Source organism: Colias eurytheme, chromosome 9, assembly GCF_061535395.1.
Source record: "Colias eurytheme isolate Ceu_HAF_F1 chromosome 9, ilColEury1 Martin Lab GWU primary, whole genome shotgun sequence".
In the NCBI taxonomy this organism is placed as follows: Eukaryota; Metazoa; Arthropoda; class Insecta; order Lepidoptera; family Pieridae; genus Colias; species Colias eurytheme.
The window spans coordinates 8,598,275-8,625,654 of record NC_142988.1 but is presented as its reverse complement, the minus strand read 5'-3'; the positions used below and the strand labels follow the sequence as shown (position 1 = coordinate 8,625,654).

General features: G+C 35.2%; 1 protein-coding gene and 1 long non-coding RNA gene across 2 annotated transcripts in view; both read left to right on the top strand.

The window, feature by feature from the left end:
- The window catches only part of LOC149905977 (serine/threonine-protein kinase tousled-like 2), a 30,841-nt gene that overhangs the window by 2,676 nt on the left and 785 nt on the right, over window positions 1-27,380 (top strand). Inside the window, exons 2-15 of the mRNA XM_090105883.1 lie at window positions 1,961-2,046; window positions 3,791-3,844; window positions 12,459-12,549; window positions 13,288-13,440; window positions 14,052-14,212; window positions 14,778-14,867; window positions 14,956-15,096; window positions 15,470-15,675; window positions 16,475-16,715; window positions 22,159-22,322; window positions 23,329-23,472; window positions 24,220-24,367; window positions 26,319-26,569; window positions 27,108-27,327. Of these exons, the coding sequence (XP_089962009.1) occupies window positions 1,961-2,046; window positions 3,791-3,844; window positions 12,459-12,549; window positions 13,288-13,440; window positions 14,052-14,212; window positions 14,778-14,867; window positions 14,956-15,096; window positions 15,470-15,675; window positions 16,475-16,715; window positions 22,159-22,322; window positions 23,329-23,472; window positions 24,220-24,367; window positions 26,319-26,569; window positions 27,108-27,327 (2,150 nt within the window). The remainder of the gene's footprint in view (window positions 1-1,960; window positions 2,047-3,790; window positions 3,845-12,458; window positions 12,550-13,287; window positions 13,441-14,051; window positions 14,213-14,777; window positions 14,868-14,955; window positions 15,097-15,469; window positions 15,676-16,474; window positions 16,716-22,158; window positions 22,323-23,328; window positions 23,473-24,219; window positions 24,368-26,318; window positions 26,570-27,107; window positions 27,328-27,380) is intronic.
- Window positions 16,808-22,310, top strand: LOC149905978 (uncharacterized). The gene is made up of 3 exons (XR_016457061.1): window positions 16,808-16,849; window positions 16,998-17,251; window positions 22,171-22,310. It is a non-coding gene; the product is annotated as an uncharacterized LOC149905978 (long non-coding RNA).

The window sequence follows — 27,380 nt, the reverse complement described above, 5'->3', positions numbered from 1 at the left end:
ATAATAAAAAAAGAATTATCGAAATCGGTTCAGCCGTTCTCGAGTTATGCGCTTACCAACATATTTTTATATATAAGAAGATTTAATCTGTTTCTACATACTGTGATAAATTCTAAAATATATAAATGTATGTTCAATCTTTTGAGTCGTGAACGTCGGAGACAAATAATACAAGAAAACTGTAATTATAAAGTATTATTTCACAATAATTCTTATTCATTACAAAAATAATATTCCGCTTTATTCATTAAATTCAACATTAAATTATTAATGTTTTCAATTGTTGTTGTGATAAAATAGATCATTTTATTTTAAATAAGTTCCATTGAGCCTATTATACAAAAATAAATCATTTAAGTCATATTATTATTCTACTTAAAATCATGATAATTACTGGTTAATCCCAAAATGTAAGTACATAACATACTACGCTTATTATAGGGAACCTAAAAAACCTGTGCATGTATAATTTAAATTAAAATATCATGTAAGGTACTTAGTAAATGCTTAGGTTTAAGTTACTTTGGACTCGGATTATTATTATTTTGTGGGAGATGAAACAATCGCCCCTTTTCCCTTAGATTGACTTCTAGCATTTTTTGTAGGCTCTAAGATATTGGTCAGTTAACTTGAACAACTTCATTTATTATCTACGAGCTTTCCGCCAGCGGCTCCGCCCGCGTAGTCGAAGAATAACCCGTACAATTCCCGTTTCCATACGATTTCCGGGGTAAAACCTATCCCATGCCATTCTCAGGTCTCAAGCTATCATTGTACCTAATTTGAAGTAAATCCATGCAGTACTTTTTGAATTTAGCCCTGAAATACATACAAACCGACAAAAATTATAAAACTAGATTTTTGGCTTCCATATCGATTGTAGATAGCGCCCCAAGAAGTATTCTTTAAATAATAATAGTTTAAAAAAACTAAAAAACACGCTTTTTATAGAAAACCGAACTAAAAAATAGAAAATTTTATCAAATTAGTGTATTGTCATCGGTCCTCAATAAATCTACAAAGTTTGAACGAAATCTGGCCGTTTAAAGTGGGTCAAAATCGCGCCCAAAGAAGTCGGTTACAAACAAACAAACATACAGGTGAAGCTAATATAAAGCGTGTAAAAATATGTTCAATGTAAAATTTTGACTTTCCTACGATTTAAGCTTTCTAATGGTAAAAAATATTCAAAATCAGTTCAGTAGATCTAGTGGGGAATACAGCATAAGTTCAAAAGTTTCAGTTATGTAAATTTTTCTTCAGATTGAATATATTTTTTTGTTGACGAAATTTAGCTGAATAATTTATTAATCTGTACTTTACACAGAACAAATAGTTTTCAATAAAAAAGTATATATATATATATATATATATATATATATAATCCTTAATTCATCCGATCAAAGAGTTTTCATTGGAAATTTAAATAAAGAAGTGAATTATGATATTATCAATGTGATATTGTTATCTTATTGTATTTTAATTAAGCAAGATTAAAATAAAAATATGTAATAGGCACGCTCGAGTTGACATGACCTCAATTAATTTGTTGTAGAGCGAAGACACATTAAAAGTTCATTTCAATAATTTATTATTAGAAACAATGCACTTAAATATTATTTAGTTATAAAATGTATTACGTTGTGATAAGTTTCTATAATTATTATTGATCCCATCAAATGTGATGAATAAGGTATTTAAAAGCATAAGTCTTGTATTGCATAATTATGACATATTATTTTTTCTGGTAAAGAGTAAAGACATATCTAGCTATTACACTGAATTTATTTAAATAAAAAAATAGAGCAAACTGATCAAGTTTTTGTAGAAGGTCAATAATAAATCTCCGTTATTATTAAAGATTTGGCTCGACAACAGGATCCATATTTGATTTGCGATAGGGCTAGCATAAAGTTAGGCAATTAAAACTGAGTTCTGTAACGGTATGTTTGCATGACAGGCGCTGGCGTCAAGATGGAGCACTTCCAGGCGGCGCTGGATCCTCGCAAGCAGGAGCTGCTGGAGGCTCGCTTTCTAGGCGCCAAGGTCAGCCTTTTACCCCTTTATTAAATCCATTTTAATGTTCAGTTGCTAAACATATTATGATAAAAACCTGTCTAGTATAAAAAATACAGCCATAAGGTTAGGTTAACCTTGAATTCGAAAACGATGTATCATTTGCAGCCTAAAAATATCGTTACCTCGACCTTCTTACACCTCTTGTCATCGAACATTGTTCTGTGTAACAGTAAATTTTACGTTTATTATTCTTAATCGTAATCGCACAATTATAATATGTCATGATAATTGTATAATAATTAATTTAATTAATACAATTAATATGAAAAAGTGGTTAAGTTTAGAGTTAAGACACATAATTGCAAACTTAGAGTTGTCGTAAATATTCAACAATCACAGCAAAGGAAATTGCATTTAAAATAGATTTGTGTTTGGGTTTATTACAACACGAAGTAGTTTAGATATAATAGCTGGCGTTTGTTAACGTGTTGATTTTTTACAATTGATTCTTTTGTTCTCTCGATATTTCCTGTGTTGGTCGGTTCGGTTTATCGGTATCGTGGAGACGTTGCTATGTATCATTGAGCTACGTCACCGCAAAACAAGCTCACACTTACGTGTACAAAAGAAAATGGCGGCGCATCGCGACTGTTCACACACAATGGAAAAGCAAGTATTCGCGTTTGTGTGCTAATTGTTTGGTTTAAATATGGACGATAATCTATCAATTATTTAGCTTGATATAATATCATTTTTATTCAGGACAGGTTAAAATAGACTAGATTTCTTGTATTACATACGAATCCGCCTCCATTTTTCCTTTTAACACATATAATAAAATAAAAATACTGTGAAAACTGAAAATATTGTACGATGTATAGTGTAAAATTGTGTGAATATATATTCTAATGAATGTTAATTTCAACATATTTGTTTAATTCATTGTTAAAACATAATCTGTGCAATCAACAATTTGAATATTTCAGCTTTCTGGCATAACATAACCAGTCTTATCGCCTCTTTCTCTGCCGTGTCGCATGCTTATAAATTAACGTTCATTGTGTGTATATACTCGAATATGTATATAGTGATCTCAGCCAAGTGATGTGGTAGGATATGTAATTCCATTATGTGGCTCGCCTCCGTTCGTCTACCCTGCCCCCGTCGTACCTCAAGCCCCTCTTCTGCCCTATTGACGCGTCGTTTTATCGCGCCAGAGCATTGCTTCTATACGTTTGAATTTAGAAACTTATTCAAATAAGATAGGTACTTCATTGATCGTTCCTTTTCTATAGACGTCGACGTGACATTTCACTAAGTAACTGAGTATAAAAAAAATCCCCTCGCACAGTTAGAAATTCAGTGAACGTAATCTACGTATCTTATTTCAAGATTGATATGTTATTATTAGCGCGTAGGTATGTGAAACTATATATTATTTCGTCAGTTAACAAGATGGCGGACGGACACAAATAGTTTGCCGGTAAATGTACGTTGGTGTCTTTGCCTTATCAACCTCCCTTACGAACAGATTGGAGCACTTTGCCGACTAAACGGAATCAGAGCATCAAATTACATACGTAACTTTTTATTATATCTTCCTTTTATGGTAGATAAGTATATGAACACAGAACTTATACGATAACATGATAAACTTATTATTTAGCTAGTAATGTGAAGTTAATAATAGTAATTATTATTCCAATTCTATTGTTTTTAATACCCTTTTCAAAGGGATTTGACATTGAGCGCCTTGATCGCGTCTTTGCAGGTGAACGCAGGGGCGATACTGGTAGAAAGCCAGCGTGTGTCCGAGTTCAAAGCGGTGAGTTATTTTTCGTTCGTTCATGTGCTCTACATACAAAGTACATAACGACGATGAAGTATCAATACCTCCTAACTAACATTTTAGCGATTTTCGTTTTATTGCATTTTCGTACTTAAAATAGAGTAATACATAGGCCCATAAAGGTCATTTCTCTGTAAACAGTCAATTTGAGCAAATATTAAAGTGTAGCAATACCTTATAAGAAAAGTTGCGTCATTTTTGCAGGCAATATATTCTAACTACACCCTGACGCGTCCGCTCTATGTTTCACGCTTTCCTTGGGCTCATTTACAGTTTATTCCTGGGTTAAAAGTGGTGAGTTTGGCATGCTTTCAAACCAAGAAGAAAGTATCCTAACACGTGCTTCTCCATCAAACTCAACAAACCATAGAAAAATTGCCATTCTTGATGAGTTTTTTGATGCTTTTCCAAAACTACCATCACATTATGCGCGTAAAGATAAGAACAAATTGTTCGTAGAGTCAATTAAATTACTAAGCATTGTACATGTTACTGGTTTGACGAAACAGCTGCTGACCTGACGTCTAGCACTTTTGTTTCGTTTGTAATTAATTACCTGGAAAAGCATTGTGTTAGCCAACAGCTGCCTATTATTATATTTTCTGACGGATGCACTTACCAAAATCGCAACGCAGTTATGTCGAACGCACTATTATATTTTAGTTAAAAGTATAATATTACCATAACTCAAAAGTTTTTAGAACCCGGTCACACGCAAATGGAATGCGATTCAGTTCATAGCACCATTGAACGCCAACTTATAATAATATACGGGCATTTCTCCGCAACTCGAGGTCAAGCGCCTATTTTGCGTGAGAGAGGGAGGTGGGGGAAACCAGCTAAAACTGAAACCACCCGAGCATATAAAGCCAAGCAGCTTGGAAGGGCTGCCGAAGGCTTCAGGGAGGGACCCGGGAGACCTCAGGTGTCTTGCCCTGTACTCCACAACCCCCGTACATTCCATGATGACGTGGGCTGCCTTTTCCTCGGACGCCATGCATGCTCTGCATAGCGGACTGTCTGTGATCCCTAAATTAAAGAGATGTTTGTTGAAGGGGCCGTGCCCTGTGAGGGTCCCTGTTATTACACGTAGTTGCACTCTGCGTAGGTTGAGAATCTGACGTGCAAGTCTAGAGTCAATGTTTGGTAGGGCTTCTCTGGCATGCTTGCAGTCAGATCTGCTTGAACATTCTGCTTTTTGTGCAGTGCTAGTGAGCTGGGTAATCATCCGACGGATTCAGCTTGCAGGTAGCGGTATAATGGGAAAAGGTCCCATGACCGGTGTTTCAGATGTCCTTCTGGCTAATATGTCAGCAGCATCGTTTCCTCGTGAGTTTCTGTGTCCTTTTATTCATTGTAGTACTAGGGAATTTCCCAGATCACATACCCTAGTTAGGGATAGGTGACACTCTAGAATTAAGCCTGCAGTGATTTCATGGCTTTTGATTTCCATGAGTGCTGCTTTGCTATCCGATAGGATCCGAATCGAAAAGTTGTTACGTTCCTTTTGATTATGGCTGAAGCTGCAAGAAGAAGTCCTAGGCATTCAGCCTGAAAGACTGTATTAAGGGGTCAGACACTGTATTACTCAGAGAAGACCCTAGCACCCGTGCCATTTTCAGTCTTGGACCCGTCCGTGAAGATGAGTAAATTTTCGACGCTGTTGTGCTCTGACGTGTGTTCACGTAGCTGAATCTTATATTTCTTGACTTGAACGCCAACTTAAGAACAAAGAAATTTACGTTCCAAGTGATTATGCCACTATAACCAAAGCAGCAAGAAAATCTCGTCCATATGAAGTTGAACAAATTGAAATAATGTTTCATATTCAAATCACTATCTTCGAGCATAATCACGTGTAGTGATAGGATTTTAAATCAACATTTTACTATAGTATTGATACAAAAACCTAATATTAAAATAAAAAAAATGTTGTAATCTTAAGAACAATTTGTTCTAAGTATATTGGCAATAAATTGTATCTAAAAAATACGGCTTCCTGTTTAAATACAATTACAAGCAATATCTAATATCTCCATGTTTTTTTAAAAAGCTGTGAAGTTACATTTAATAAATGATTCCATGATATCTAATATCCTTTGATAATGAACGTAAGCTAAAATAATAATTAAAAACAGTAACGAAAAAGAAATAAAACGTTTTTTTCTTCTACTGAAAAATGTAGTTTTTGTAGTTAGCATATATTGACACTTCATCGTCGATAAGTAGGTGTTACGGAAATATTTTTAACGATCGTAGATAGCGACCTAGCTATTGTAAATACAATCGGCGAGTGATGACGTTCTCTAATAATACATAAATGTTGAGTAGGTATAGTTCAACGTTTACAGCTCGGCGCCGCATCGTCGGTCACCTTGATATCAATTAGGTTCTTACGCCGACTAAGTATTGATTTTTAAAACGAATAAAACACATGAAATGATTTTGATTCTTATTACAACTTACATAAATAATAGACCGGGAGATACTGACACAAAATTTCGAGTCATTTGTAACAGGATGGCGGTTCTACAGGGGTCTTAGTACGCAATGACAAAAAGAAAAACGATGGCGTGAACGCTGGTACCGGCGGCTTAGTCGCGTGGGCGTTAGTCGAACTCGACGGAAAATAGCGAAAGTCAAACGATTTGTAACAGTATGGCACTTATTTTTCCTGTAAGTTTGAGGATCAACAAATATAAATACAAAATTTCAAAGATCTATGTGTTGGAAATCTTCACTTATATAAATTAATAATAAATTAAGTTTTCAAGTATGACAGCACTTTTTCCCCCTACTAGAAGTATGGCAAATATAATAATGGTCACATCTTATCAAATACTCTCCAAAAATCCAAATGCAATACTGGTACAAAAAGTTTAGCGAAATAAAAATTTTTTGCAGATTTTCGGTGGTATGGCGACCACTTGGAATCGTCCGAAAAGTATGGCATGGCGATTTTCGTAAATGGCTGCACGACGATAGTTACCTGTGCAAAAGTTAGCCTGGTACAAATGGTTGAATGATTGTTTTATTTAAATCAACACATTCGCATCGGTATGGCGGGCTGTAAGTCACACCGGAAAAGTATGGCATGACACTACCGCCTACTACTTTTTTATGGGCTATCGGTAAATTCTAAAATTTTTGTGTTACAAATCGTTTGACTTTCGCTATTTTTCCGACGAGTTCGACAAACGCCCACGCGACTAAGCCACCGGTACCAGCGTTCACACCATCATTTTTCTTTTTGTCATTGCGTACTAAGACCCCTGTAGAACCGCCATCCTTGTTACAAATGACTCGAAATTATGTGTCAGTATCTCCCGGTCTATAATGTTTACATTAATTTTTCTTCCCGTGATTTTATGTATGTTTCATTGATTATTATTTATCAGTGACATGTCAATTTTATATGGATATTATTGTGTGTAGGTATATTGTGTTTGAAATGGGTCTTTGTTACTCTTAAATAAAGAATTTATTGTTATTATTAAGTACAATAATTAAGAATATGATAATTTTTTGCTAATAGGTATGTAGGTACCTACATAATTTGTGTTGCTAAGATTACCTCATCCATAAATATGCACTTTATGGTTCGTTTTTGTTATGTTGTTAAACTTGAACTTTTATATGTATACTCATGTAGATAATGGTTTTTGATTATGGTTTAACTTTAAAGTATAATTTGTATGGGAGCCGGTGCGGACGACCTCGGCTGGTACTAGCAAGCGGCTTGCGATCTAGCGAAGGGGTCAGCGACACTGTCGCGCCGCACTCTCTGGCCCCGCAACTCGTTATTTATCACCTATTTTATTTCTATATGAATTCTAACTAAATACAATCTCGCCGCCAATACGATTACACATATTATGTATAGACAGCACTGTACCAATAAAATAATTTGTATAGTGTTTATTTATTATTATCATTTATCATCATTATGAGTTTATAAACTACAACATAGTACCTACCTAATTAAAATTGAATAAGAATTAAAAATATATAATCTATGCAAATTTACACATCTTGACTGTTACTAGTATAAAAAATCAAATCAAAGTGAATAAGAATGAATAGCTAGGCAACAAGAAAATACCGTGCACAAAACGATTGGTGTACATGTAGGTATATATCTAATTTTAGGACATGTTGAACGGATCGCGGGGCCTTGTTTTGCACAACAGACACGTCTAATAAGCTGTAAAGAGGGAAAGAGATATAGGCACAGCGCACAGTTTAGTCAGACGGTTTGCACATTCAACGCGAAGGGAAATTATAATATGGCGCATTCGGCCTCGCCCCGCCTCAGCTACAATGTGCCGACAAAACTCATTCCACTGGTTGCTTAGCCGTTCGGTTCCGCAGTTATTTTTACACAATCCGACCTTTCGCACCGATCGTCACCGCACTCCAGCATTTGATGTACGCGAGACGCACTCACTGAAATCGGGTAGATACATTCACTGTAATTGCACATAATTTATTCATATTCTTAATGATCGCTGCATCGTCGCTATTGTAATGATATTCTGATATTGTTTACGTTATTTTTCCCAAAACACATGTCGTCGTATACGTGCGCAATACTAGGACGTGTTCGCGCGCCCGCCGCCGCGGAGGCAATGAACGCGAGGTAGGGACGGCGGCTGCGGCGGCGGGCGCCGGTCGGCCTGTCATGCGTCAGCTGAGCGCGCGTCACGCCGCGACATTGCAAGGTCCGCCCGTACTGCCTCGGCTGACCCACTGCGCTTCGATCCCATCATCACATCGCGACGCCTTTACGACTGCTCTTTCCTACTTTTATTACATCTTAGCGTTACGATTACATTTAATAATAAACGAAATTCACATGAGTGCTATAATTTAAATGGTAAAGAATACGATCTCGCTTTGCTTTTTTTACACAGTAATAAATAGAGCGTTGAAACGACCAGTTTTCCTTGAAGCGGCACATCATATTTTGTTGTGAATGGATTCGTGGCGCATGCTCGGCTATAATACACTTGTACCGTTGTAATAGGTATCACGGTTTTGTAGATCCAACTTTTGTAAATGTTTACGAAATATAATATAACATTGACGTACATTAGCCAGCCGTTCAGTATTAAATATCTATTGATAACGTAATCACGTGAGATATGCGTAATAATGTTATCTGCAACTAACTGGGATTGTCTTAAAGAATTTCTTACTAGATAGTACCTAGATAGTAGATACTAGATACCTACTTGAAAGGTTAAAAATGATCAAGAAAAATGTCAACTCAACATCTTTAGCGCCGATTTTTCAATTCTTGGTTAAAATTTATCCGTCCAATAAAGTATTACACGAACATTTTAAAATGTCACCTGTAAACTGTCAAATACGGACAATAAGAATATATTTTTCAAATGGTAGTTTAATACGTTATTCAATGAATAAGTTTTAACCAAGGATTGAAAAATCAGCCCTTAGTTGAAAATATTATCGATAAATGGAAAGATACTCTAAATGTCACACGTTACATAAAAATTAAAAATTAAAAACCGATGATAAAAATATATTTCTTGAAGTAAAGACAATTTTTTTAATACATCAAATATTATGCAAGTACCTATGTATTATAATAATTGTGATTGAAAATTAACAAAAGAAGTTGGATAGTTATAGGATGTGAAGTGAACTTTCACCAGTTCCTGTTAACTAAATTCTGAAGTTAATTCCCATGTTTACCAGAAGATAATTAATTATAATCCGACTCTATATTTCATTATTATCAATTTATCACCCGGTATGGTTACAGTCTACAGATTGACTAAGTTTGTGATTGAACTAAATACCATAAGTACCATATTCTGCGTAGTTGGAATATTAAAATGCGATCCGAATTGTATATAAAACAAGAGGCGAGTTACGAAAGGAGACGGACAGGCACTAGAAATAATCAATATTGCAGGCTCGGGTTCGAATCTCGTAGCGCCTCGTTGGCATTGCACACTTGCGGGTGAAGTTGCGCTGAGCTCTGCCCTCCCCCGACACCCTTCACACCCCTCGCACTAGAAAATTGGGTTAAACAGCACGCGGCTCTATACCGCACCGGAAGAGGGGATTTTGGGGTCCGCAGAACTGCGCTTCTACAATGAATGCGGGACAAAGATGTGACTGAGTATTGATTGTCTTCAGCGTACCTACGTCGCAACTCAAAACTCGCTGTAGGTGCACGGTGCACACCACGTATTATGTTACTCATGGAGCTGGAGCGTATAAATTGTATATTTTCAGTTTTAGATTTGGATGATAATGATAAACAAATATAACGATCTATAATTTAAATTCCAATACATACTACATAATATACTATACACATGCTATATACTAAAAGTAAAAACTGTCTTTCGAATTCTTATACTTGTTTACATTTTTTACTTTTAAACCCGTTTCTTATTTCGTAATTAAAATTACTTATACTATCGTTATAAATTATATAAATTCTATCGCAAATAAGCAATAATACTGCAATTTTAAATTACTCTCAATTACAAGCACATCCAATGCTAAGGGAAGTGACATTTTTATATGAAGTTTACTAATGATAATATTCATATAAGTTATACATTTTATATATACATGTTTTTCGCTTATCTAAACTCGTAACAAAGATACTTTATCATGCTACGGCACGCCGGTGAGTCGTATTTAAATATCGATACGAAAATCCTACATAATAACATACATGAATATTATGTGCTTACGCTATATGCTAGTTGCCAGCTCGCTAACTTTCCATTTGCCTGATGCTAGTTGAACTAAAAATAGTCACAATAACTTCTGCGCCGCAAATCATTGTTCGATTCATGCACACATTTAATTAATTTTATACTGTAAGTCACCGATCGCTGTAATTGAATGAATAAAGAAATATTAATATTTATCTCACTTGAAAATGGAGTCGATATGCCAATTTGACGAATGCCAATTTGACGCGATGTAGGTATTTATTCCTTATCATTTCGTTATTGAAGCGAAATAAATTCGACAATCTGATTTAGTTACACTGTGTGTACGTGGAGTAGGGGCATACTTAAAACTAAACATTTTAGCCTTGAATTGATAAGGGGAAATGGTTTGGTTTCGACCGAGTATTGGCGTGCGTGTAGATTGTAATTTGTAGATCTATAGAATGACTATTTCATTTTAATATCACGATAGTACAATACAGCAACAACTGTAATTTATCGTTTAACTAACACGTACCTACACATAAAGTTTTGCATCAGTTGATTAATCGCTAATTTGCAAATATGTATTTATCTTGTAATAAAATCGTGAGTTATAAATGCCTCAGATATTTAATCAGGTAACCAAGGTTTTAAGTGTTTTCTACTTAGCAACTAGACTGATGTTTGTAATTTTGTAAAATGTCTTTGTTGGCAAAACCGGATTGCCGTTATAAAGGAATGCCGCAGCCCGCAGTTACCTGCTCAGTTCGCAGTCACAACTCACGAGAAAAATTATTATTACGAGTTTGTGGTTGGATCATCAAAAAAATCGTAAAATTTAAACAAACACATTTTATTTAATACCTGATAAAATGACGTTCCCTATCAATGTATCTGTCTTTTCTTAAATATAGGACTGTAGTTCAATATTTTCATAAACATGAAACTTGCAGTAAATTCGCGAATAAAATGACTAAACATTTGAAAATGAAGCTCGAACAATAGCTTATCTTTTGCTCAACTTGGTAGCAACTCGCATATCACTAGTCAATGCTACATAAATTGTTCCTACCTACCGGGTACATTATGTGTTAACATTAGTACATACATACCTATCTACGTATGTTTATGTTAGTACATCGCCGCACAGACGCCTACGTAACACGTCCAGTAAGCCTAAGCAGTTTGTTGTGGGGCACGAGCGCCGATATCACGTACTCGTTCACCGCAGGTCGGTGGCACTCCGCCCGCCACCCGCTGTCGCCACCGTACCTCGCTGTGGGAATAATCGGTCACAACAACCATACCTACAATTCATATTATAGTCTATTTTCATTATCAGACATATTTTGAAATTAATAACGACTGATTGTTCTAAACTTATCGATTTCCAAGGCCTACAGGAAAAATGCATAATATCTTGTGCTAAATTCTTGATTGTAATCGAGGGCTATTGACCTGTGCACATTCAATAATATACAACATAAATGTAAAAGTTAGATAACTTTTATCCCAACAGTTGAACTATTTATCAAATCCAAAATGATTAGAACTGCTTAATCCTTGTAAAATGGCGCCTTACCAGACTTATTATTATTACGTTCGGAGCAAACTTCGTGACGATCTCCATTCTACAACACCCCCCACACCCACTCCCCGCGGATGCGTATCCGATTGTCGCGAGCCGCTGGCGTTTACAACTTGTCAAACGAGTTAGGTTATTCGGAGTATCGAAGTGAAAATTATTATAAAGTGTTAGAAATGAATAGAGTGCGTAATTTATAACTAGTGAGTAGTGATAAATAAATGTGCTAACAAGTAAACACGTGTTTAACCGATAAATAAACTGTGCGAATCATATGTAAAGACGCCATCTTTCTTTACAGATGTCAGCTGGCTCACAAATTCAGATGGCACCACAAACTACTGTCAACACGGGCCAGCCAGTACATAATCAGGACTCCAATATGAGCACAGGTAAACTGTGAATTAGTGACGAAAATGAACATTTATATTGTGATGTGCATGTGGTCAGTGATGTTGGGTGTTTACCGTAAAGAGTGTATTAAAGTCAAAGTTTTAACCTTATCCATATAAACTTATGGGACCCGAACTTTTATGGAAAATGGAAAAAGGACTCTGACGTCACGGCGCTCTGTGAATGATGCCGGAATGGAAGTATGAAAGTGCCATGTTAATTCTGTGACTACAGATTTATTTGTGACGATATGCATGACTATAAAAATGGGTCTAACTTTAACCAATTTAGTCAATTCAGCTCTATTTCCAAAAGTGAGTACATAAGGTAACTGCATCAAGTACATATAATAATCTTATTATTTTTGCATTAATGGCGTGAATTATATATTTACTATATTACTATAATTCATTTTATGGCCAATATGCAAAATATTGTTTGGTTTTATAAAGCAGTGCACATAAATAAATCATTAGCAATATAGTTCCAGCCTTTTGTATTCATCATAGATGCTTTATGTGTATAAACAATATGTTATGACATATGACGCTATAAGTTAGACCTACCACAACCACAGTATTTATAGAAATATGGTATTTATGGAAGTGCTATGTTATAAACAATATTTTCTATGTTATGCATGGATATTTTTGTTATTAGTCAAATATCATATTTTTGGTAAGATATTGATGTGTGAAATTGAAATTATGTTGAAAGCATCAAACCATTAATTGCAGGGTCTTCTCACAGTGATAAGGAAGTGGACGCTTTAACTCCTGAGAAGTCTGCTGCTATGCGAGGCTCGGCTGCAGTACCTGGTAGTGCACTTGTGCCACCTAGTGGGGCAACCCCAACTATAGCAATGCCTGAAAGGAAAAGAAAGCGAAAAGGTGATATTTGTTTACTTACCGTAAAAACGAGGTCATGTTACAGATAATAGTTATGGCACTGACTAATTTGAGAGTATTATGTTTTCATGCAATGTTTTCTGTTCACTACTGTTCATTTTATTATTGAGGGAACTTTTCATTGAAATTGGTATTACGCTTTGGTTCTCATTTTGAACAATTGGAATAGGTTAAATAATTTCAATTATTATATTAATATGACAAAAATTATCAAAGAAAATGATCAGGTTTATATCTCAAGAATATAAACAATTTCTAAATAATTATTTCTGTTGCATGCAGTCAACCCATTGAATGCTTGAAATTGCATGAAATGCTTGTTTAGTAATATTCTTTTCGATTTAAATGATTAGAGTCAGAATTGTATGTGTAGAAGCAATTATAATCAACGGCATATTAAACTGTAACTAGATTCTCAATAAGTAATTCTACAATCTACATTAAGTAAAGTTAATGATTTATGCGGTCCCAAAATTCCGATGACTGACAATTTAAGTAGTAAAATAAGGGATTCAAACTTATTTATTTTATTATGAAGTCTTGAGCATTGTGTCATTTCTTACTCATCTAATCTAATTTAATGTTAATTTCAGGAGAAGAAGGCGTCGGTGGTGGCGGTGGGGGAGGAGGGAAGCAAAGGCATAACTCTTCCGACAAAAACATTAGAGAATATTTCTCGAAACACCCATCGTCCAGTCCTGTACGGCTTACCGGAGCAAAGTCACCATCACCCCAAGGCGCTAATTATCCTATGGTGATTATACTCATTATTCATTTTAGATAATGTATGGACGTTATGGTGTTGTTTTACACAACAGTTCATATTTAATAGGAGACTTAGAGTATGTATAACTGAAATGTAATTGAAATTGATTTAAATGCATATGACGGGTTTTCTTGATGTAGAAAGCAAAAGTTAGAACAATTTAACTTAGCGTAAATTATGATTTGAATAATAATCTGATGTAGGAGTGTTATAAAAGTGGACTGTGTTATGTCATGTAGTTTGGTCTTTTATAGAGGAAAAAATATCATTACCGATTATTGTCAATCATCCATCACTTATTTTATTTAAAAATTTCTGTTTACTATCAATCATAAATAATTATTATTTTGCGGAATCAAATAAAAGTTAGGTTGTGGTATGTGGTAATATATAATTGGAACTTGATTTGATAAGGAAAGATGTGAAGGATGAAATTGGAATGTATGTTTTAATTTATAAAAAGGAACATTTTAGTTTTAGTCAATATTTATTTTCAATACAATATTTTGAGGATTTGTCTCTTAATAAAAAATGTTTCCTTTGCATACCACAGTACCCACCGTCACCATCTTCAATACTGCCTTCGGGGGCTGATTTTTTACGTTCCGCCTCGCAACAGCGACCTCATACATCTGTTAAGCAGGTACATGATTATTTGTGCCTGTTCATCATGTTGCTACATTTTCATAATTTCTGTTTCACTTTTGTAATATTCATATATTTATTGCCAGGTTCAGACAGAATTAACTTGTCAGAGGATACAAGAGTTAGAAACTCAAGCGTCGTCTGACTTAGAGCTAAGAAATAATAGAATAGAAGAATTAACAAGGAGTAATGAAGAATTAAAGCATCAAGTTCAAGCGCAGAGTAAGGTGAGTCTAAGCACCGACATGAAAACTTATTATAAACAAAATGGCGGCATCCGTCAAATACAATATAAGTTTTTTTGGTAATTTATTCTTCTCATCATTGATTAGTATTGCCTTCTATAAGGAAACTACTTATTTTATATTCAATACAGAATTAATTTCATTATCAAGTGATACATGAGTCTTACAACTTTCTAACAGTTGAGTTTAATGTGATATTGTGTAACAACACTAATGTGACAAACAACTGTTACTTAAGCTTGGCTCTTTTATTCTTATAGTTTCAGTTCTATGTTTTCTTTATCAGAAATAATGGAAGTTATTTTTTAAATGTAATGTACAAAGATATTTATGTCTAATATAATTTTTTTTTCAGGCGATTGATCAACATAAATCACATATTAATAAATGTATAGACGTTGTAAAAAAGCTTTTAAATGAAAAGAGTACTATAGAAAAGAAGGAGGCTCGACAGAGATGTATGCAAAATAGACTAAGGCTGGGTCAATTTGTGACGCAGAGAGTTGGTGCTACTTTCCAGGAGAATTGGACTGATGGTTATGCATTTCAAGAACTAACAAGGTATGCTTTAAGGCAATGTTTAACTTCATTCTGACTTCTAACTTCATTTGACTGATCAGTTGGCTAAGTTGGTAGCGACCCTGCCTGAAGCCAAAGGTTGTGGGTTCTATTCCCATCCAGGGCAAATATTTGTCTGATGAACATTGATCTTTGCTCTGTGTCTATATGTATGTTAATCAGCCATTTGGTTTCCATAATACAAGCGAAAAAATTAGTATGGGATCAGATTGTGCCATGTGTGAAAATATGTCCTGAAAAAAATATTTATTTGTTTAAACATGTTTTGATATTCAACATTGTAGATATGATTTGATTGGCATCATAATCTATGTGGAATAATCATCATTTAGATAAGTATTAGCAGGCAGGCAGTAATTAGTTCTTTTAATATATTATTATCTAGGCATAGAACTATGTGTACATATAGATATTGTTATCACATAATTTAGTGTTTTCTTTTGAAGATTTATAGATATTGAGTATATTTGTTTATATTTTGCCTCATTTAAATTAATAAATGATTAATGATCATGTTATTGAACAAAGATTAATTATATATTGGAACTTGAAAATTGGAAGTAACAAAGTAAAGACATAATTGAAAGTAACAATAATTTATCAAAGCGATCAAATTGGTATGAAACTAATGACATACAGGCTTATCATTTGTATGTAAAGCCCTCACTAACCAGCATTTAACTATCAAAACTCAAAAGCAAGTATTCAATCGTCAGCTTATTTATTTGTATCGACTATATAAGTTGTATTCGCTATACTGTAATGATGTTACCCCCAACAGGCGGCAAGAGGAGATAACCGCGGAGAAGGAGGAGATCGACAGGCAGAAGAAGATGCTGATAAAGAAGCGGCCGTCGAACAGCGAGGGCGGCGGCGGGCGTGGCAAGCGCACCGCCAGCGTGTCCGCGCCCAGCACGCCGCAGCCGCTGCACAACGGCACCGACCCGCCCACCTTCCTCAAGCCCGACCCGCTGCCGAGCATGACGTGGCAGGAGTACTACGAGGCGGACGAGATACTCAAGGTGACTGACTGTAACACGCGCCCAGCACGCCGCAGCCGCTGCACAACGGCACCGACCCGCCCACCTTCCTCAAGCCCGACCCGCTGCCGAGCATGACGTGGCAGGAGTACTACGAGGCGGACGAGATACTCAAGGTGACTGACTGTAACACGCGCCCAGCACGCCGCAGCCGCTGCACAACGGCACCGACCCGCCCACCTTCCTCAAGCCCGACCCGCTGCCGAGCATGACGTGGCAGGAGTACTACGAGGCGGACGAGATACTCAAGGTGACTGACTGTAACACGCGCCCAGCACGCCGCAGCCGCTGCACAACGGCACCGACCCGCCCACCTTCCTCAAGCCCGACCCGCTGCCGAGCATGACGTGGCAGGAGTACTACGAGGCGGACGAGATACTCAAGGTGACTGACTGTAACACGCGCCCAGCACGCCGCAGCCGCTGCACAACGGCACCGACCCGCCCACCTTCCTCAAGCCCGACCCGCTGCCGAGCATGACGTGGCAGGAGTACTACGAGGCGGACGAGATACTCAAGGTGATTGCTGCGTTATTTATAATGGGTGTGCAGCTGTATATTACTTTGTGTGTGTGTACACGGTCAAAGTTATCTGTCTGCGGTTTGAATCCGAATTACTGGTCTGCATGATATGGCAGGCGTATGACGAGACTACCGAGGTACAGATAATATAAAATGACACTAAAACGGTGCAAAAAATATGTAAATAGTTTCAATGTGACCTGCTGCCCAACACGACGCACAGTGGGTCGAAACTGCAATATGCGGACATAGCAACTTTTTTTGTCAAAATCAATTTTAAAAAATGCCCATCGATAGATCTTATCTTACTTATGAAGACATGTTATTAAAAGTTTTTGTGTAAGACTTGCGGTTTCTCAGAAAAAAAATGTTTTCTAATTTTGTTGTATGAAAAGGGACTTTAAGTGGTCGTTTTCCAGTAAGTCTTGCGAGGTCTTGCGTCGAAACCATTTTAGTATCATTGTTTGGCTCACTGACTATAATCCCACACTATGGGCGCGCACCCAAACTTGCCCGTTCAATCAATATTTAAATTCAAAAATTTAATAAAAAATTCAATTTAAAATCAATGTTATTGTTTTTTAAATGCTAAATTTGATCAATTTTAATACAAATTTGTAAAATTTACTTTAAATTTAGAAACTTATAATAACTTTGTCATAAAATATATACAATTATAAACTGAAATATTGAAGCATTCTTATAAAAAAAGTCAGGATGAAGCGTAACTAGCACTATCAATAAATACAAACAGCATTTCAAAATATATGTATAAAATTTAAGCTTTTAATAAAATATAGAATTTTTTTTTAATATTATTCAAAATAATGCTATAAAATGAAATGAAAAAACCAAAAAGACAAAAATATGCAGGTGATTATCTCATTTTGCAATGTTATTAGGCTGGTAACTTTGTTAATGATCTGTAAGTATATGTCGTATTATGAGCAGATAGGTAATCACAGTTTGTCTAATTACATTGTTATGATTCTTCTGTTTTTATGTGACAAACAACTTAATTACCGTGTTATTAAGGAAAGGGAAGAATTGTAGCATATATAAAGAATTTTAATTTAAATCAAATCAGTAAGAGATACGTACTTACTACCAAGGCATCTCGTGCAGTTCATAAAAATTTTTGTGCTATGGAAAGTCTAGTGAATAATATCGATTTGTTCATGGTGCTAAGAGAAAAAGTTGGTTCCTTTTCTGATAGTAAAAAACTATGTGAATATCTAAAGCAGACGTTAAATTTCAATTGGACGGAAGAAAATAGTGCAACGCTTTTGAAGTTTTGTCGTAAATTTTGTTCAAATATTTCTGGTAGATGGGAAAGGTCACATAGAACATTTTCTAATTTTGTGAAAAGAAATGGAGATTGGTTAGAGAGCGCCATTATATGGCCTAAAGATATCCCCCAAGAAGAGCAAAATCCTCAAAATTATGATACAAATGAAAATTTAGAAAATTTGGCACCCTCTCAAATAGAGCCAGTAGCTTCAACTTCTTCTTCACTCTATTCACCACGAAAACCATTTGAAGAGTTAGGTGATAGGCAAAAACGAAGACGTGTTGAGCAATTGAGCAAGTCACTGTCACCACAAGAACTGCAAAAATCTACTTTGCAAAGTTTTAAAAGTTGCGGAAATGAAGAATTAGGAAAAATAATGTCTCATTTACTAAGCAACCCCGAAGATATTGAAAAAGTGAAGACTTGCTTAGATCACAAAAATAGAGATAAGAGTTATACGCCTGAAAAAGCATTAGCTTTATTAATTTCATTAAATTTATCAAAGTGGCAGTATATTAATTTACGTGACTCTGCAAGTGAACAAGGTGTCCATATTTATCCTTCATACCACAAGATAAAGCAAGCAAAATTAAGTTGTTACCCCTCAAAAGAGGACGTCACAATAACAGAAGATGGAGCTTGTATCAAACTCCAGGCCTTACTTGATTTAACTGTATACAGATTATTGGAAGCACTAGAATTTGATTTATCAAAAAAATCTGATTTGACTCTAATCTGCAAATGGGGTTTCGATGGAGCTTCAAGCCAGAGCAACTACAAGCAAAAATCAAGCGAAACAGAGTTGGACGATTCGAGTGTTTTTATGGCGAGCTTAGTTCCTATTAGACTTCTACACGGTGAAAGTATAACATGGGAGAATGACCGACCTTCCTCTACGTTTTATTGTCGCCCAATCCGATTTAAGTTCATGAAAGAAAGTGAGCAGGCAGTACTTCTTGAAAAAACAGATATAGACAATGAAATAGAAGCTCTCGAACCCTTTCAACTACAGGAAGTCACCGTTAAACATCAACTAATGATGACAATGATCGATGGAAAGATTACATCGTACATATCAGAGACTTCAGCAGCTGTGTGTGACATATGCAAAGCAAAACCTTCTGAGATGAACGATTTAAATAACTTACATCGTAGAGTAAAACATGAAGACATGTACAAATATGGACTCTCTTCGTTGCATTCCTGGATTCGATGTATGGAATGTTTGCTTCATATAGGTAAGTACCTAATCAATTCATTTATGACTGTCAGTGATAAATTAAATAATTAAAACGTTTACAACACCTCTAACGAGGTAAAAAACATCTATGCTATGAGTACTCATTTGTGGCAAAAAAATAATATGTCTACATGCCTATTGCCTAGTTATAATATGATATAGTATTTATTTTTGTATAATAAGTCATATAATTAATTATTTCTTATAGAATTCATCGTGATTGTTCTATTTAAAAAATTTATATTAATTTTTTAGCTTACCGCTTGGATTTTAAAAAGTGGAGTGCAAGAGGAGAGGACAAAAACAAGTTGGCTCAACGAAAAAAACAAATACAGCAAGCCTTTAAGGAACAGAAGGGCTTGCTTGTGGATATTGTAAAACAAGGGTCAGGCACTACTAACGATGGCAATACTGCAAGACGGTTTTTTAGTGATGCGAAGACGTCCGCTTGCATTACTGGAATTGATGAAGAGCTGATTGAGCGATTTCACATTATTTTGCAAGCAATTGCATCTGGAGAACGGGTAGATATTCAGAAATTCTCACAATTTTGTGAAAATACAGCAAAACTCTATGTCCAATTATATCCTTGGTATTATATGCCCTCTAGCGTACATAAGCTACTTATGCACGGATCGGATATAATTGAACATTTTGGGCTATTGCCAATAGGGAAATTGTCAGAAGAAGCGTCAGAGGCTCGTAATAAAGATTTTCGTAATTATAGAGAACACCATGCAAGAAAAACAAGTAGGTTAGCAACAAATGAAGATATCTTGCACAATCTTCTTCTATCATCTGATCCTAAACTGTCTGCTCTGAGACCTAGAATGACAAAACAGAAAAAAGTTACTCTTCTACCAAGAGCTCTCGACCTTTTGGTGCCAATTCAAACGGAGCCCGAATTAGAATTCATTGATATTGATAAATTACAAGACAGAGATGATAGCGAATAGAATACCAAAAAGTGATATATTTATAATTTATTAATATTTAGATGTAATTAATTTTATAGAAAGCGTTTAATATACAACATTAACAATTTTGTATGTATGTTAAGTTTGTTACGATGTTTAATTTTTATGTAAGTGTTATGTATTATTTGTAACAAATAGATTATAAAATAGCTTTTAGCCACGGCTTCGCCCGCGTGGATTATAAACTTTGGACCCCTGTTTCAACCCCTTTGGAGGTAAATTTTCAAAAAAAATTTCTTAGCGCATGTCTACGCTACATAAGCTACTACTATTCCAAATTTCAGCTCAATCCGTCTAGTAGTTATGGCTGTGCGTTGATCTGTCAGTCAGTCACTTTTGCCTTTTATATATTTAGATAATAAGTTCTTAGTAAATTTATGTTAATTATATTTATTTTTGTTAAATATGTGCAGATTAATGATTTAAGAAATAAAAAGTTTGAATTTTAATTGAAATTTTTGAATGTTTTTTTTAATTAAATATTTCACGAACGGGCAACTTTGGGTGCGCGCTCATAGTGTGGGATTATAGTCAGTGAGCCAAACAATGATACTAAAATGGTTTCGACGCAAGACCTCGCAAGACTTACTGGAAAACGACCACTTAAAGTCCCTTTTCATACAACAAAATTAGAAAACATTTTTTTTCTGAGAAACCGCAAGTCTTACACAAAAACTTTTAATAACATGTCTTCATAAGTAAGATAAGATCTATCGATGGGCATTTTTTAAAATTGATTTTGACAAAAAAAGTTGCTATGTCCGCAAATAGCAGTTTCGACCCACTGTGCGACGTGGCACGAGTTTAATGAGCGGCGGATGAGAAACTCAAGGTATAAAAACATACACACTAGCATACAAATATGTACTACAGCTTGAGCCCGACCTGCTGTTATGTGATGATATTTAAGATAATATATCAGAACTACCAGGGACTAGTGGAAACACACTTGTTCATGAGAAGAGTGGACAGGTACCTTCTAGCGAATCGCGCTCCATCTTAGACCATATCTTTGCTTACCAGCAGGCGTAATCACGGTCAATCGTTTCCTAATTGTTCATAACAAAAAAGACTTATGTCTCTGTCGCTATACAAGGCACATAAACTGTTTATTTCACTACCTTATAATGATTTACTACCCATGTTTTATGTTTATGTGATTCAAAGTTTAGGAACATTTATTGTGTAGATAATAATAATTGTTCTGTTGCAATCATAAAAATTTGCATTGCTTTAATAAGATCTTCACATCACAAGGTCCATCAAATCATATGTTATGAACATATAATTAGGTGTGTTATATATAATTAAATGGAGATAGAAAGGCTCTTAAAAAATTAAGATTTAAATATGTTATGCTTAATTTCGCTCACTTTGAAAATGTCTTAATGTTTAGTTAAATTTTCAGTTAAGGCAGAGTGCACTAAAAAAAGAGGATGCAGACTTACAATTGGAAATGGAAAAGTTGGAACGCGAAAGAAATCTTCACATTAGAGAACTGAAACGGATACACAATGAAGATCAGAGTCGCTTCTCGCAGCATCCAGTGCTCTCTGAAAGGTGAATTTTCTTAATTTTTTACTTAAGATAAGATAGGGAATATAAATTATCTAGTGAATACTTTGCTAAAAATCCGAATATGTACAATATAGTAACATTATTTTTTAAACTAAGAGTAAGAACTAATATACGATTTTTATAATAAACCCAAAAAACTATAGATAATGTAAAGATGTGTTTCCTAATATGCTGAAATTCTTATAAAAACTTCCAATGTTATTTTGTTCTGTTGACATAATAGTGTAATACTTGTATGGCTATCATATTTACTTTGTTTACTTTGAAGTTGTGACCTTAAAATGATTAGTGTGAGGACAGTATGTACTTTATCAATTTATACAAGCATTGTTTTTCATTTTGTAAACAATTAATAAGTTATATCATACAAATCTGTAAACATAATATAAATAATAATTATGTATATATAAAACTTTGATCTTTGTACTCTAGATTGATATCTTTAATGGGTGTATGAAGTTTGAATTTTATAACATAAAAAGTTCAACTTGAAATTAAAATACACCAGGAAAATATTTATTTGAGTATCAAGTCAGAAGACAGGTTTAAACATTTATTTATGTTTTGTCCATTTGTGGAGAATCACATTAAAAAGGGTGTTTCTTGGTTTAAATTAGCTTAAACTTAATTAAAGACATCTATTTTATTTGGTTGAACTTTAAGTTATATCAATTTAATTTTTGAAATAATTAAAAAAAAAATTCAAACGTTTGAAAAAAAAAGGATGTATAACATAACACAAATTATTCCATTGTACAATTTGGCGGCATTATCATGTTAACCTTACGTTAAATCTAATTTGTGTAGTAAAGTCATGCATAAAACTTAGGTTACCAAAACTTCAATAACATTTGCCAAACTCGTGGGACATGGGCATTGCTGTTGTGGGAACAATTATTATAGGTTCATAGAAGATGTTCCAGTAGTAGGGACAGATTTATACTAATGTTTATAGTGATGATTATTAATAATGTTTGTGTTCTTTCAGATATCTACTACTGATGCTGCTCGGCAAGGGCGGTTTCAGCGAAGTGCACAAGGCGTTCGACCTGCGCGAGCAGCGATACACCGCGTGCAAGGTGCACCAGCTGAACAAGGACTGGAAGGAGGACAAGAAGGCCAACTATATCAAGTGAGTCCGTATACACACGTGTGGTTTTCATTATTTGTGTATATGGTACGGGAGCTAGTAACGTTTTAAAAAAAGTCATTTTAGTATAGTTGGGTTTTTGATATACTGTTTCTCTTGCTATTTCGGTTAGAGTCCGGGCTGTCTGGCTGGCAGTAGTGGTTGCGTTTATATATCAAAGAACCAACTATACTAAAATTCTCTCTTGTCAACGTTGCTAGCTCCTATACGAATATGTGTGTGTGAGTGTTGTGCTATTATGTAGGCAGATTTTTTAACGAGACAGAGTATTTGATGGAATAGGCTTTTATCATATATGTCAGTTATTTAACTTATGTCTATGAAGTGGATAAGTGATTAGTTCTCGTGGTTCATTCATAAAAAATAATAAGCATCTATAAATTTTGCTTTCACAATAGTTATAAACACAGTGGAAATGCTGTATCGTCAAGAATTAAGTAGGTGAAAAAAACGAACTGAATATAAATTAACATAAGCCACGTCGTTCAAATTATTATTATTATATAATTCATCAGTATTTAATACTAATATTAGTAACCAAAAGTAAATTCAGTCAAACAATTTATAATTTTATAGATACATATTTTTATGCAATTGTCTTTAATAAATATTTTGCTCATCAATTGTAATACAGTACATGATGTATTGCTTCTTAGTTGCTATTGATGTTTATGTGAATAAAAAACAAACGAAAGAAATGTGTGGCTAACTGTATAAATTATTTTCCAGGCACGCTCTCCGGGAGTACAACATACACAAGGCGTTGGATCACCCGCGGATCGTCAAGTTATATGATGTGTTCGAAATTGACGGCAATTCCTTTTGTACCGTGCTCGAATACTGCAATGGACATGATCTCGACTTTTATCTTAAGCAGGTAATTACATTTTGATGTGAAACATCTATAGGCTCACTTGTAAACCGAATTGTTGACGTGGCGACGCTTGCCATGGCGACGGGTCGCCACGCTATACACATCTATAGGCTCACTTGTAAACCGAACGATGTTTCACATCTGCCAGGCGTCCCATGACGGCTCACATTTTTTTTGTTGTGGAGTTAATTTTATAAAATTATTTGTTAGGTATTTATGAGCTTGTGATGATAAATATTAATTGTGAAACTGGAATAAGTACTTTGTTTACTTCACTGCAAAGCTATTGGGGAAATTAAACTAGCTTTACGCACGCGACTATGCCCATTTGGTACAAGGAAATTCCCATGGGAATGAAATTTTTCACCATAAGTAGCCTATGTCACCCTCTAGCTTCCTTACACCCAACACAAAAATCATATAATAAAATCATTCCTTAAGACCTGAAAGAAATACAAACAAACAAAATACTTTCGCATTTATAATATTAGTAAGGATAGTATTAATTAACCTTTTGACCGCCAGAGCAAAAACGCATCGCCGTGCCCTCCACGCCAAGCCACAAATTCAATGAGATAACCTTGAAAATAGTAGGGAGTCCAAAATGTTATCGATAAACATAATAATTCACGTCTGAATATTTGAATAAACAGCTTATAACACAAAAATAATATTTATTTAACCTCATCTCCTACTGTAAAAACTTAAGACCACATTTATAGCAACTATCAACAAAAAAAATCAACCTTTTGAGATACAAAAATACATATAAAATTGCAGCAAGTTACAGCACTATTCTCTATCAGTTACGCCCCATTGGCATGTATACATGCCAATGGCGCGGGCAACCATCCTTTTTTTTATAATCTCTCGCTTCTGATTAGGGATGTGTAGCTGTATATTATTATAACTTATCGAGTTTATTTATTAAGTTTATATGAACTATAGGTATTATTGTGGAGTGTTTATTTGTAAATATCAAAACAACTATTACCTTTAAATAAAGGGAATTGCATTAAAACTACATATTTATTTTCCAATCATTTAGTTTAATACTTGAGTTATTACAAATACTAATTATATGTAGGTACCTATTTAGGTCAATTACCATATTTTGATATGACATAGCGACAATTTGTATCATAAGAATATTCTAATAAAGGCACTGATTAGACTTATTAGGTAATAAATTTTGAAAACTGCTCGCTCACTCGCCCGCTACTAGATAAAATATTTTTACAACTTTCCGCACTTAACAACACGGCACGCGCTTACGACGTCACCAGTCCGACATCTATTCATGTCAATGGCGCAGAAGGGATTGCATATCGATACTGTGCTAGGGATGCGCATGATTGGCGAAAAGGAAAATATTCAAATCAACAATATCCACAATATAGACAATGTGGTATTATACCAAAGAATGTAGTATTTACCTTTTTTCTCAGTGACTAAGCTTCTATATATTTTTTTGTAGTTATTACAAAAATTAAGCGAATTAGAGTAATTTCGCTGAAATTTTAATGAAGTTACTTGAATATTACACTACATCACTAGTAGGCACGTATACATGTCATTGGCGCGAGAGAACATGCTTTTTTAGCCATTAATTAAGTTATTTTTTGTCATCAAATATTTGAATAACTACTTGGCAATTTTGTTTACTGTGTACAATTATGTAATAACTGGGGATTCAGTTCATAAACTGTATAAATAAAACACGTAAAAGTAAAGGTTTAATATGTTTATTTTGTATTTATCTATGATCTGTTTCTTGGCATGTATAGGTGTCGTTGGCGCACAGGGCACGATTGCGCATGACATCTATAGATGTCATTGGCGTTCAAAAGGTTAATAACTCAGGCCCCGGAACCACAGACACAATAGAAAATCTATTGTGTCTGGGACTGATCGGGCCGCTTGGGGCTCAATGGGTTAATACATTTATGTGCAGCACAAGACCATACCGGAACGCGAGGCGCGGTCCATAGTGATGCAAGTGGTCTCCGCGCTCAAGTACCTCAACGAGATCAAGCCGCCGGTGATCCACTACGACCTGAAGCCGGGCAACATCCTGCTGACGGAGGGCAACGTGTGCGGCGAGATCAAGATCACAGACTTTGGTCTGTCCAAGGTGATGGACGAGGAGAACTACAACCCGGACCACGGCATGGACCTCACCAGCCAAGGGGCTGGGACCTATTGGTGAGTGTTGTTCTTGTATCATATCAATTTTTTTTTTGTGTCAGAGCAAGCAAAGGGGCAGGTGGGCAACCTGATGGTAAGTGGTCACCACCGCCCATAAACACTTGCAACACTAGAAGTGTTGCAGGTGCTTTGCCGGCCTTTTATGGACAAATAAGCTCTTTTCTTGAAGGCCCCAATGTCGTAGTTGTTCGGGAACATCGCATTTGTAATATAATTCATCATTTTATTTAATGGCAATTTTGATTTGTACTATTTTGCCAGTGTCATGTTGAGAAGATTATACATGACTAATTAGGACTAATCTGTTTTGTTTCGTCGAAAATTACAAAAAAATTGTTGCAGTGCAACTACCCGAAGAATGTAAAAACTAAAAAGTTATAAAATTTAAGAAAATAAGTTTATTATAGATAAAAAAATTAGAAAGTGTTAACAATTTTTATATAACATTGCTCCTGTAAACACCTCATCATGATAACTGAATACATTTTTATTGTAAATATGACTTCAATAAAAACAATGGTTTATTATGTTCCAGGTATCTGCCGCCCGAGTGTTTCGTGGTCGGCAAGAACCCACCAAAGATAAGTAGTAAGGTGGACGTGTGGAGCGTGGGCGTGATCTTCTACCAGTGCCTCTACGGCAAGAAGCCGTTCGGCCACAACCAGAGCCAGGCCACTATACTGGAGGAGAACACCATACTGAAGGCGACCGAGGTGCAGTTCGCGAACAAGCCCTCCGTCAGTAATGAGGCTAAGGTGAGCATTTGCGAAACTTTGAAAATTTCTTGATATTTGTTTTACGATTCTTG